The 14,039-nt window shown below is 55.8% G+C and overlaps 1 protein-coding gene across 1 annotated transcript in view; it reads right to left on the minus strand.

Moving 5' to 3' along the window:
• Positions 1 to 14,039, minus strand: part of LOC100467244 (SH3 and multiple ankyrin repeat domains protein 3) — a 296,215-nt gene that overhangs the window by 36,727 nt on the left and 245,449 nt on the right. The window contains exon 15 of the mRNA XM_034644850.1: positions 13,313 to 13,426. Within this exon, the coding sequence (XP_034500741.1) occupies positions 13,313 to 13,426 (114 nt within the window). The remainder of the gene's footprint in view (positions 1 to 13,312; positions 13,427 to 14,039) is intronic.

Here is a 14,039-nt window from a genome sequence, read left to right on the forward strand (position 1 = left end):
ATTTCAGGGTATGGGAATTTCTTCTCAGTTTAAGAAAACAGAAAGGTGGGTGCCCTGTCTGAAGACCTTCGGATTTCAGAGCAAGGCAAAGTGAGGCAAGAGAGAGGTCGCCCCCAAGAACTGATCTGAGGACCCGACCGGACTGACCACGCCAAAGCTTTGGGAAGCTGTGTCTGCAAGCGTTGAGTGCGGACTCTCGATCCCCGTCTGGGTGATGCCCAGGCGGCCACTTCCTGCCCAGTGTCCTGGGGGCCCAGGCTCCTCCCCAGCCCGGTTCTCCCAGACCCCAACTGGCTGGGGAGGGGGACATGCACAGCGTCCTCCCAGATGCTCTCCTTGGCTATATGATTTCCTGGAGCAGGAGCCTGGCCCTTACTTATCTCCTTTGCATATGCATGTCTTAAATTTCATCTGCCAGTGTGAGATTTCATCGTTCCCAGCATGCAGCCCCCATAAGCCAATGTTTATTCATTATCCCCGGATCTGTTTCCTATCGTCTATTTCAGAGAAGCCAAAAACAACATCTTAACTCAATACAGAGCACCATATGACGGCTTTCGTTTTCCAAAATGAGCCACGGTGTGCTCTGGGGCGGGGGGGTACGGCTCTTGGTTCCTGCTGTGCCCCGGTAAAGGGGGGGCACCTGGCTCTGGCTAGCCATCCTCAAACTGGGTGCCCAGGTGTCGAGGGAGAGGCCTCAGGGCTGTCCTCACTAGTGCGACAGACGGAGGGCCAGCAGCCACCTGCACGTACTGGGAGCAGCTCATTCATCCTACCATTTATAGGGCATGACAACATCTGTCTTCCCGGGCCCCCAAGAGCCTATGTCGCTCACAGCATGGGTGAGGAGGGCGGGTCAGCTACCCTCCCCAAGCAGCGTACCCCAACCCCAGTGCCTCTGCAGGGGCAGGGAGCGGCCTGCTTGCTGAACTCTGGGGGCAGAGCAGGCAGGCAGAGTCTGAGGCCGCTACACATGATGTTGGCTGAAGGAACTTCTCCCCAAACAATCTCCAGCAGCTGAAGACCCAAAGAAACCCTGGCCTGAGATGCCAACGATGCTGGTGTCTGCTTGGGTCTCCTAAGAGCCCACTGCCTTCCCTGCTGTTTAGACTGTATAGTTTTGAAGAAATCTCCGTGTTGGAGAGGTTTAAAGGTGGGAGGGCTACACAACTGGAATTAGGGTGAGCTGTGTATGAGAGAGAGAGCGGGTATCTACAACCACCCCATGAGAAGTGCAACCGTGCACCCACCCACCCACTCATCCATCCACCCACCCATCCATCTATTCATCCATCATCCATCCTTCCACCCACCCACCCAGCCATCTACCCACCCATCCATCTATTCATCCATCATCCATCCTTCCACCCACCAGTCTACCCACTCATCCATCCATCATCCATCCATCCTTCCACCCCCCCACCCACCATTTGCCCACTCATCCATCCACCCATCTGCCCAACCATCAACCAACCTTCCGTCCACCCACCCAACCATCTACCCATCCATCATCCATCCTTCCACCCACCTATCCACCTGTCCATCCACCCATTCATCCATCCAGGAAGTACTTTCTCAGCACCTCTTCCATTCCAGGCACCATGCTAGGTGTAGGGACACAGTGTGAGCACCTGTGTCCTCAGTTCTTTGCCCCTGCAGAGGGCAACACACAGTGATCAACTCACCTGACAAGCACGTGTTTACACACTAGCTTGCAGGCCTTCTCCTTCCACCCCCTTGCTCACACTATTTGCACCAATCAAACCTGCTCCATCTCTGGGCTCAGATCCCAGCTCTTCTAATGCCCCACCTGGAAAACCACTGAAACATACAGATCCCCGGGTCCCACCCACACATCCTGGCTTCACCAGGCAGGGCTGGAGCCCCATTACTTGGTGAATGGTTGGGTTGAGGGCCACGTTCCGTGGATATCTGCAGATGTGTTATGCAGGATGACAGTGATCCAAGAGCCAATGTTCAGTGAGCATGCCTGTGAGCCAGCCCGTGCCCAGTGCTTTCCACCATGGGCTCACCACCCCCTCTCAGCCACGCTGCGGTAAACACACTGCTGCTACTGTCACTTCACGGAGCAGGAACTGGAGATCAGAGAGGCCAAGTAACTTGCCCAAGGCCACACAGCAGCAAGTTGATGGTGAGGCTCTGGCCCCAGGCTCACGGCCTTAAATCAGAGCCATGGACTCTGATGTTAGCCCATTCCATGCACCTGGCTCTGAGCCCTGTCTCCAGAGCAGAGGACCCTTAGAGGCCACTGAATGCTGGGGGACCAGCATGCAGCCTGGTCAGACAGGAGCCTCAGGACAGACAGCACAGCCACCGCCCTTGACTCAGACAATGCAATGGCCCCAGTGGGGATGGGACTGCGTGGCGGGAAGGGTATGGCAGGAAGCACCACAGGGGACTGAGCTCGGCTCACGGCTCTCACTCTTCAGCATGTTGTGGACTAAATTGTGGCCCCCCCGAAACTCATATGTTGAAGCCCTAACTCCAATGTGACTGTAAATGTGGACCTTTAAGAATGCAGTTAGGGTTAAGTGAGGTCACACGAGGTCATAAGGGTGGGGCCCTAATCCCATAGGACTGGTATCCTTCTGAGAAGAGAAAGGGATATGGAGATGTTCACAGTGGAAAGCCACACGAGGACGCTGCTTGTCACTTGCAAGCCGGGAAGAGCGTCCTCGCCGGGAAGAGTGTCCTCACCGGGAACCTGCCCCGGTGACACCCGGATCTAGGACTTCCAGAATCCAGAACCGGGAGAAATCAATGTCTCGTTGTTTAAGCTCCCCTAGCTGTCACAGTTCGCTATGGCTGACCTGGCAGAATGACAGAAACCTCTTTCCTGCCCGCCACCATCCAGACAGGTAGGGCCCCGGCCCAGGACAAGGCTGCGCAAGGTGACTTTTTGAAAGGAGCCGCAGACACACATCCTGCAGTGGCAGGAGGGATGTGGGGAAGGAGGGCGGGGCTGGTACGGCATCACCAGGTTGCCATGGTAACCCAGGGCCGGCCACCGCCGCTGCTGGGAGGAGAGGGAGGACCCGGGACCCAGAGCCACGCCAGAGACGAGTCCACCCGACAGAACCGGAAGCCATAGACAGACCTGGCAGAACTCTATTTCGGGGGCGAGCCTGAACGTGGAAACTGGTATTTAAAACACACAGCAGCTGCTCAGAGACAACAGTGCACACACAGCAGAGAGGCGAGGGTCCAAGTGTATTTTAATAAAATGGCGTAAAAGAAAGAAGAAGGGGGAAGCCTGCACGATTCTGCCACGGTTGTTTAACAAAAACATAACCATTAGCACCCAGGACAATGAGTCCTCATATTTATTTTATGTTACGTTAGGAACAGCTAGTAACTCCTTTGGAAGCCGGCTCTTTGTTGCTTATTAATATTTTAGATTACAGTTGTGTTAATAGTCATTTGCCTGTATTTTTAAATGTTCTAAAGATAACAAAATACATTCTATTTTGGAAGAACCACCCGTGCCTGTTGTGGTATCTTGCAGAGCCTTCGTATGCACTGTGACAAATGGGGCTTCTGTTTAATACTGGAACTCTGCTAGCTTCTGCCCGATGGCTCTCACTGGAGCCGCCCAGAGCACTGGGTGACAGCTCCCACCCCTTCTTTGTCTCCAGGGGAAGCGTTCCCAGCTGAGTGAGAGGAGGTCACAGCAGTGGCCTCCTCTACTGTTCGAAGAGCCCGGATGCTCAGGCCTCCCTGCTGAAGGATGTCTCTGGACGTCCACAGAGGCTCTGCGGCCCCCCTCCTTCTGTTGGTCACAGCACCCCAACTGTCCTTAGTAGACCATTTGCCCACACTCATCGGTCCCAGCCCCAGCCAGTCACAATTCCTAAGCACATTCATCCCCCAGTTCTAGCAACTGGTTCTATCCATGACCCAGGTCGACCCAATCAGGGCCAATCCCTGACGTTTGCCAAGAAGGCAGAAAAGACATGTTGTCTCTATGCTCACTTGGATTCAGGACGACATACGCCCAGAACTGTCAGGGACCACCCTGACAAGTGAGCTGGCTAAAGAATAAAGCTGTCATAGAGGAATCAGTGACGAAGATGGAGAGAAAGCACCCAGAGGACATCGTTTCAACACCTGGATCCAGCTATGCCTGAAGCCAGAACCCTGGGCTTTTCCATTATATTAGATAATAATTCCCTTTTTTGGGGGAAGAGGGTGTTGGGAGGAAGCTCTAGGGTTTTGTCCCCTCCAATTAAAAAAGTGGTATAAAACAGAGCATCCCCTGAGGTGAGATGGGACAAGGAGAAGCCCTCAGTTAGAAGTTCAAAATCAGGTTTCCATGTCAGCTCTGCCTCGAGCCAGGTGCATGGTTCTCAGCAACCAGGAGCCTAGACTTTTCTTCTCCAACAGAGAGAGGCCTGAACCCTAAATCCGGGTTTTCTCAAACTGGGCCTAGGGACCCCAAATCTTCCCAAGGGCACCTCGAATCTCAGATGAACCTTTTATTCTGTGCTTCCATTTAGGTGATGCCCTAAAAAGGCCCCAATGCTTCCTTTGAGAACAAAACTGTCTACCTTAGTGGTTCACATTTTCATAGACAATTGCAGTTTTTATAATCGGGTGTTTTTTGTTTTTTTTTAAATATGGGAATGCTCCCTCTTCCAAGTGACCCACCGGCTGCTGAAGCAGGAGAGCTCCTGGTCCGGGCCTGTGGCCGTAACTTACAGGCTGTGTGACCCTGGACACTTGGTTCAATGTCTCTGGGCCCATGTTCCCTTCTGTGCAAAACAGGAACGATGACACTCAGCCTGTGGGACTGTACTGGAGATGAGACACGTCCGGTCCAGGGCCCGGCGCAGGACCAGCGTCAGTGTTCCGTGATGCCCCTCTGCATGGACGAAGCCCACAGACCCCATGATACCCACCCCAGGGTGAATCCCACGTGCATGTGAAATCTGTCCACCCAGTCATCCTGAAGGCCTTCAGGTGACCTGGACTTTTTAACCAGGTTAAGTTAGGTTAACTGAATTAAGGGAATTGTGTGGGCAAAGGCTCACAGCTAAACTACCCCAAAGCAGCAAGGCCTGGTTTTCCAAATACAGGTGTCCCTATACATTTATTTCTACATAAGCTCTTCAAATCACCATTTTCAATGGGATGTCAGCACCCCCTGACAGAGACAGAAGGTGCATTCACATTAAATATGGTGGAAAGGGGGTGATGGGGTCACAGTTGAGCTGGTGTGCCGTCTGCCAGCTGCCTTGCACCCATGCCTGCCTCTTTCATAGTAAGGAGAAGACTGGTGACCCTAAGAGCCATGTGCAAGGGTCTCCGGCCTCCCAGGGAAGAGACTGGCCACAGTCTGGGAACAGATGTAGCAAATGTGTATCGCTGAGAATGGCCTTCTTATAAAATATATAAAGAGTGGCCACAAATCAACAAGAAACAAACAACCCTAAAGAAAAGTGGACAAAAGACCTGAATTGACACTTGACCAAAAAAATGCAAATAAATGGCCAATAAACATATAAAAAAGGTTATCACACTCGAAAGTAATGAGGGGAACACAAACTGAAGTCCTGTGTCGATGAGGCCTGGGCATAAGACCCCCAGTGGAAACGGTCTGCCAGTAGCGTGTGCTGACGAGATATGGACACACCACTGCCAGGGAGTAAAAGTCTGCGCTCCCCAATGCATCTGTCAAAGCCCCATCCCCAGCGGGATGGTATCTGGAGGTGGGGCATTTGGGAGGTAATCTGGGTCAGTGGAGGTCATGAGGGTGGGGGCCCCATGATGGGATTAATGCCCTTATGAGAAAAGACACCAGAGAGCTCGACCATGTGAGGACACAGTGAGAAGGTGGCCGTCTGCAAGCCAGGAGGCCAACCATGCTGGCACCTCGACCTTGGACTTCCAGCCTCCGGAACTGGGAGAAATAAATGTCTGCTGTTTCAGCTGCCCTCTCTGAGCTACTCGTTACAGCAGCACGCACAGGCTAACATGCACACTTAGCACAAGGCTGAAGGATCCAGAGAGACGGAGGACACACCCAGGCCTGACCACCATCCATCTTGGGGTACGAGGAAAAGTGTGTGTTTACACCAGGGGACAGGGACCGCAGCAACGCTGCCCATGACAGCCCCAGGCTGTAGACGACCCAGGTGGCCCCCCACGGCAGGACAGATGGACAAAGCCCAACAAAGGACCTAACAGTACCCCGAGCCACTCACACAACCCAGACATCACAGACAGAGGAAGCCGGACACAATACAACACACATACTGTTTGATGCCACTTCCAAATGGTTCAAAATTGGCCCAAACTAAGCTACGTCATTTAGGGATGCAACGTAAGCAAGCAGAACTTTCACAAAAGAAGGAAGTGAGTGGCATGCAAGTCGGGGTGGGCTTAGCAACGGGAAGAGAGGGTTCTGTTGAGAAGGGCTGCGTGGGGGCTTCGGGGATGCTGGTGACGCGGGGCGGGGGTGTTGCTTTACAGCCATTCGCTAAGCGGCATGTTAAGGTTTGCGAGCTCCTCTCTGTGTTTGTTACACTGCACGCAAAAAAATAAGAAACACAAAGATCACGAAAGCACCAAACTGAGAACTGAGACATACGTGGCAAGATAATCTTTCTCAAGGGCACCCAGCGTTGATGTCTCTGCACCAAGAGGAGAACTTGAGTAAAGAAGCAAAATTTCAGGAAATGGAAGAAGCAACCCAGAAAAGAAGGTGAGGCTGGGCAGGTTGGGATAAGTGAGCACATGCTGTGGCCAGAGCAGCAGAATTCAGCAAGCTGGACGGTCGGATCTGATGACCGTTAACTGCATCACCATTATCCTCATTGCTTCCATCATCAACATCACCAATACCACCAACACCCATATCACCATCACCGCCACCGTCAGCAACACCACCACTACCATCACCACCACCAACACAACACCATCACCACCATCACCACCATCAACACAACACCATCACCACCATCACCACCATCACCACCACCACTACCATCAACACAACACCACCACCACCATCATCACCACCACCAGCACACCAGCACTGCCACCATCACCACGTCACCATTCCCATCATTGCTGCCACTCTCAGCAGCAGCATCGTTATCAGCGGTACCACCACCGCCATCAGCAAAGGCATCACCGCTGCGAACGCAACCACTACTATGATCACTGCCATCCCCATCATCGCCACCACCGCTAGCATCAGCCTAACTGGCATCACCACCGTGACCATCACAACCCCCAGCTTGACCACCACTCATGACCACCAAATCTCAACATCTCAGAGGATGGCTGGGGACACCTGGAGACACTCCCACCTGGTGGATGAAGGGAACAGACTGTCAGCGTGGATGGGTCTACACTGGGGTCCTGGCTTGGCCACTCAGTCAACGTGCTTCTCTGAGCAAGTCACTTACTATCCTCAACCCTCACCTGTAAAATGGGGTAGAGACACCACCATGTCCCCACCTCCTGAGTGTCCCGGGAAGGTCACGTACACCACCTGCAAAAGCTAAGCTGAGAGGCGACGGGATGTGCCTGGGGACAGGGGTCAGGACCTGTCCTCTGGAAAGGCTGGAGCAACACTGCTGGCCTTGCAGTGTAACAGATGTGACCGCCACAGTCTCAGGGGATGCTGGTTGAGCGGAATGCAGCCGCCCAAAGAATGCAGAGGGGTCCTAGCGGTGGACCAGCGGCGGGCCGCAAGGGTGCTCCAGGAGTTAGGAACATGCTGTCCCGCACCTGAGGTCTGGACCGCCCGGCTCCATGGCCTTCAGGTGACCAGAATTTGGCTGTCTCTGGAGGCTGGAGACAGTGGTTGTTCACGCCACCTTTTCATCTTGTTCTAAGTGAACAGTGCTTGTCAGACCATCTGGGCCTTTGTTTCAACAGCTATGACACCGTTTGCTTGGCGGCGACTTGGTTTTGTCATTTTCTCAAGCGGGGGGCCCTGGTTGCAGTTTCTGCTTACTCATGAGCTGTGTCACCGAAAATTCCACGTGCATGTGTGCGCTTTCCATAAACTGAATCACCAAAGGGCTCCCAGTGATGATTTTGAACGTATTTTATCTGTTTCTTACTCGAGATCTGCCATCGGGGGCATGCCCTACCATGGTTCATGTGCAGCATCCTGCAGAGAAAGGACCAAGCCACCATCCAGCCCGGCAGCCCGGATTTATGGATGGGGACGTGATGAAAAGCGGAGGGGCCGCCAAGGTCTCTACCGGGTGGAGGCAGCCGCTTCCCCTGCCTCTGTCCACAGCGTGGGTCGCTCATGGGGACAGTCAGCTTTAGGTGTCGATCTGTGCAGACTGCAGCACCAAGCTACCATCAGGCACTGGTCCAGGTGCTGCTGGGAAGGTGTTCTGCACACACGGCTAGCAGCACCTACAACCAGCGGACTCTGAGCAGAGACTTTCCTGGACGGTGTGGGTGAGCCTCCTCCAATCAGCTGACAGTGAACAGCCTTCTTGAAGAAGGAATTCTGCCTCTCGACTGCAGCCTGGGCTCCTGCCCGAGGCTCCAGCCTGCCTGCCTGCCCTGTGGATCTCAGGCTCGCAAGCCCCCACAATCGCCGGAGCCAGGTCCTTAAAACGAATCTGGGCCCACGTCCACGTCCCTCTGTTCCTGTCCTCCTGAGGGGTCAGCTGCTTGTGGTGGCTCCTGGCCGGGGACCCCAAAGCCGAGCCGTGTGGCGTCCAGGTCCCACGACTGGTCCTTGACACTGGGAACAGAGAGGCAGGTGTGTGTCCCTTCTGAGCCAGAGGTCCTAGAGGCTCTTGGGAATGGTGAGGCCACAGCAGGACGGAAGCCGCTGAAGTTATGGGCTTGTTACGGCGGCTGACATCACCCCACCTAGTACCTCTGGCCGGAAAGCCCCCATCCTTAAGGAACCTGCACACCAGGAGCACGGCGGAGGGACACGCACGTAATTCCAGGGTCACCACGCCCGCTGCTCCACCAGGAAGGGGGGCCCAGTGCACGGTGTTAGGAGTTCCAAGGAACAGGTCACAGCCCAGCCAGGTGCGCTCCTGGGTGCCGAGACGTGGGTGTTTGTGTGTAAATCAGGGAGGACAGTTGGTGCCCTGCTTCCTCCCCAGGCCAGTGAGCTACCACAAAGGAAAGCCTGTTGGAAACGTGATGTCCCCAGAAACACAAGGTCCTAAGAGACAAGAAGCAAGGTTCAGAAGAGCAAGGGCTTCCCGCACTGAAGACACAGCTCCCGACCTCTCCACGCTACTGAGTCAAATGTGTACCAGCGAACCATCCGGTGACCCGGGGCCCCCACGTCATTCTGCGGGTGGCTGCCCGTGGCCCCTGACGTTCGTCACTGCATGATGGGAAATCAGTTGGTCATGCTCAGGGACAAGGTGCCCTGAGCCGCCCTCTGTGTGCTGTGGGTTCCTTGAACCGTTCCCCTATTTCATTTGATGCACAAGAGTGGGATTTGCTGGCTAAACGTCCACTCTACAATGTAGAGACGCGGGGCTCCCCAAAGAGAGGGAATGCACGAGGCCCACACCTGGCTGACCTGGTGCACAGCGAGCATGCTGGATGGAAACATGGAACGAATGTTGTACCATCTCCAGATTCTATGTACATTCCAGGTCTGCGAACTTCCGACATTTAAAGATGGGGGGGCTCTACCAAAACATGCTGATTGTGAAAAAAAAGGATAAGTGGGGCTTCATTTAAAACTTTAAAAACTTCCTACTCCTTTAAGACCCAGTTGGAAAACAAAAGGTCAAGTCCCAGGCTCGGGAAAGTACCTGCAACACGTAGCAGGGAAAGGGCTGACGGCAGAGCACACAAGGAACCCCCAAATCCAGGAGCAGCAAGAGAAGCACCCAATTTAAGATGGACAAAGACGTGCCCAGACCCCTTGCAAGACGCTGACCTCAGGGAGCAAGCACACGCAAGCCACGAACTACGATCCTCCCCAGAACGCGGGTGACGCCCACAGCATGACGCCCGCCACACCCGCAGGGTGGCTGTTAAGGGGCCAGTAGTAATAGACGTCGGCCAGCACGTGGGGCCATGGGAGCCCTCGCACGCCGGCGGAGCCCTAGGGGCCCCAGGAGCCCCAGCAGCTGGGATAGCGGTCTGGGTGTTTCCTCTAAAATGAAACACACTCCAGTCTTGTGACCTCGCAGGTGTGCACTCAGCAATTTCCCGGGACACACGAAACATGTCTGCCGAACGCCTTGCGCAATAACCGTCCCTTGAGCCCAAACTGAGTAGCAACCCGAACGCCCATCGCTGGGAGCACGAGTAAACCAAGCGTGTTGGGCATACACGTGAGACAGAACGCTCCTCGGGGACAGACACGGACACATCGCGGGCACTTGCAGCAGCATGGCTGACGTTCAGCGCCCTCAGCTGCGCGCAAGGCGGAGGAGGGCCCAGGAGCACCAGCCGCAGGGGTCCGTGTCTGGGAGATTCACCCCGTCACACCGGCCTCTGCTGCCAGAGCCCTGGGGAAGGTGGCGTGGCCGGAAAGCACCCGGAGAGAATTTGCGGGGTCACGATCATCTGTCCTAGGTGTGCTCGGAGGCACAGGTGTATACATTTGTCAAAATGTGCCGNAAAGCACCCGGAGAGAATTTGCGGGGTCACGATCATCTGTCCTAGGTGTGCTCGGAGGCACAGGTGTATACATTTGTCAAAATGTGCTGAACTGTGCTTTCCTGCGGGGACATCATACCTCTACAGAAGAAGTCAGTCCACGGGGCCCCAGGGCGCGAAAGCCACNGATCGAGCCCCACATCAGGCTCTTCTGCTATGAGCCTGCTTCTTCCTCTCCCACTCCCCCTGCTTGTGTTCCCTCTCTCGCTGGATGTCTCTATCTCTGTCAAATAAATAAATAAAAAATCTTTAAAAAAAAAAAAAATGTGCCGAACTGTGCTTTCCTGCGGGGACATCATACCTCTACAGAAGAAGTCAGTCCACGGGGCCCCAGGGCGCAAAAGCCATANAATCTGAGAAAGCCCAAGGCAAGCAGAGCCTGGTGGGAGGTGCTCTAAAACCTCCCCACCCTAAAATCCAGCTCCGAGTCTGCTCCCCTCCTAACACGTGGGGAAGAGGCGGGAGGGGGTCAGAGACATGCACCGTAAGGGACCTGGCCGCACGCTCAAGTTGGCCAGAGGGGCCACAGCCAAGCACGTTGCAGCGCCCAGAGCCCGGAGGACACACCCTCTTCCAGAGCTTCCGGAAAGGACCGCAGCCCGGCTGACACCGGGACCCATGAGACCCACACCAGCCTTCTGGCTTCCAGAACCACAAGGTAACGCATTTGCGATGTGAAGCCACTTTGTGGCCATTTGCTACAGCACGAGTACCTCCAGCCCCTGCGACCCTTGCAGGCAACACAGACTCATGCCACCTCAGGCTCGGCCCCGCAAGCCGCCCGGGGCCAGGAGGGACTCAGGAAATGTGCGTGGGGTGATGGCAGAGGGTGCCGCATTCCAGAAGGGCCTGGCGCAGTCGCTTGGGGTCAGGGACCGGCTCGCATGTTCTCAAGTCTCCCAGGACACATGGCCAGCCCCCAGAACTGGCTGGAGCCCCAGGAGTGCGGAGCACCAGCCTGGGTGGTGAACACCACATTATCAGGACGACATCATCCTATAGAGTGTGCAGAAACACAGAACATCCTTCCAGGACTGTCACGCCCGACAGGTTTCCCAGGGGACCCACACACAAGCCGCTGCCCCAGGGGAGCCCCTCTGGAGGAGACAATCAGCCTCCATGAGCTGCCCGGCGCCCACCTGCCCTGCGGACGCCTTGCCCGGGCGAGGTGGGGCAGCGCCGGCAGGTGGGAGGAGAAGGCCCGCAGCAGGAGACAGGAGGAGGGGATGCCAAGTGTCCCGGACTTCTGCTCCCTCTCTCCAGGAAGCCACAGTTTCCTGGAGGATGCAGGAAGCAGAAAGACCTGGGTGACCCGCACGTGCTGGCCCCTAGCCAGCAATGCCTGGCGCCCACGTGCCTGAGTGTTTCCAAGGAAAGAGTGTATGTTGGGGGGCCAGTGGCACTGAAGCCATGTAGCAGGAGAGGAGGGAAGGAGGAAAGGGAGGACGGAGGCATTTGGTGACCTGGAAGGGGAGTCATACTCACAAGCTGTGGTCTTGCCCTTCACAGACCAGCAGGGCTGGGGGTGCTGCCTGCAGGAGAGGAAGCCGGTGGGGCAGGGGGAGCAGGCACTGGAGAGCCAGGATGTGCACCTGCACACCTGGGAAAGCAAGCTCCCACGCCCCTGCTGCCCACCGACCCGCCACCACCTTCACCACACGAGCACGTTCCAGCCCTCCCTTCCAAACCTGAGCTCAGGACGTCTCTTACCTCAACCCCCCTACCATACCGCAAACATCACGGTTTCCCTCTGGGATGTGAAGCCAAGCTGAGACTGAACAGGGGGAAGCTCAGCACAAATGGACACCTCTTCACGGTCAAGTTCTCGGAGAGGGAACCAGCTAAGCATCCCCGATGAAGAGTCTGCAAAGCCAGCCACGTACAGTGGGCGGGCACCGTGCTTTCCAGAGCGTGTGTCCTCAGAACACCTTATTTCCCAGCCGTGCGGGCCACGGGGCAGGCGCCACCAGCCCGCACAAGCAGACACAGCAAAGCCACGGGTCGCAAAGCGAGCGTGGCTGCCTCCGACGTGTGCTCCGTGAGTCTGGGGCTCTACCCGACGCCTGCAGAACGCACGCACGGACCGGCTCCTTTGTGTAAGAGAGCTAGTGCTTTCCTTTCCCCAAGCAGCATATTTCCTCCTGACGCCATTGTGTATAAATGATCTCCTCTTAACATTTTAATCAATTCAATCTTTCGGCAATCAATTTCAAAGCGGTTTTCAGCAAAGGCTATATTTGGAGTTCTGAGACACGCCGACATGCTTTTCCTTCGCGAACCCCAACCGCTTCGGAGTGGTGTTTACTGACACATCAAAGTACGTGGCTGTAACGGAGGGCACGGGAGGGCCTCCTGCGAGCGCCAGCCGCCCATGCATGACATCGGTCCAAGAGATCGATAACCCGGCTTCCACATTCAATCACCCCATGAAAGCCCTTCCCCGATGGCTACAACGAACGATCCAAGTTTTCTGGAATGTGTACTGAGCAGCCCCTTCACTAAAAGCTTCCGCACTGTCTTGCAACCTATTTCTGGTTTGGACAAAACCCAGAGGAACCGAAAAACTGTTTGGATGACAGAGAGAAGTCCTTGCTTTGAAGGCGGTCTTTCTCCATAAGCAGGCACACAGGCCCAAGGGCACGGAGACGCGGTGCCCGCCGTACCGCCTTACCTGCCTGGCTGTCCTTGGGCCTGCACTGCACCTCCTCCACGCACTCGGCTGGGAACCACCCGATGTGGCCGCGGGCGCTGCCTTCCCAGAAGCCTCCTTCTCCGATGCTCAGAACTAGAGACAAGAAGGGGAAGCCGTTAGCAGGAGGGCTCGGGGGGTCTGAGGGTGAGCGCAGAGAGGGGACGGAGTGAGCGTGGGGCCGGCGGGGTCCGCCAAGCCTGCACAGCTGGCGGCTCTGGTCCATCTGCCGGCCGGCCGCGCTTCCTTCAGCTGTGGACGAGGGGACCCGGTACAGCATCCCTTGGAGAGGACAGTGCCGAGGGCGTGGACGCCAGGGTCCCTGGGTCTCTTCTCCCCTTAGCATGCAAGTGCTGGCCTCCTGGCATCTTTATCTGACCCCACAAGTCCTGCGACTACTTTGTCCCCCGTCTTGATGTCCCAGTTGAGACGGTGGAGGGGAACTGCAAGTCCCCACCATCAATCATGTCATGTGTCAGGTGGCGGGGCGGGTCACCTCCATGGATGGAAGGAACGATGAGGTCACGTGTGCCCCTTCCCAGCTGGGGAAGGGGTCCAAGGCTCTGCTTGATCTTTTAAACCACTTTGGAAACGGAAGAGCAGCGAGGGGCCGTGTGCCAACCCCGTGTTCTGTCTTGGCCTCCCGGCACGGAGCACTGAAGAGGGGGGCAGCTGGGGCCCTGCACCCTGGGCGAGCCGACCTGCCACC

Source organism: Ailuropoda melanoleuca, chromosome 16 (genome assembly GCF_002007445.2).
Source record: "Ailuropoda melanoleuca isolate Jingjing chromosome 16, ASM200744v2, whole genome shotgun sequence".
Classification (NCBI taxonomy): domain Eukaryota; kingdom Metazoa; phylum Chordata; class Mammalia; order Carnivora; family Ursidae; genus Ailuropoda; species Ailuropoda melanoleuca.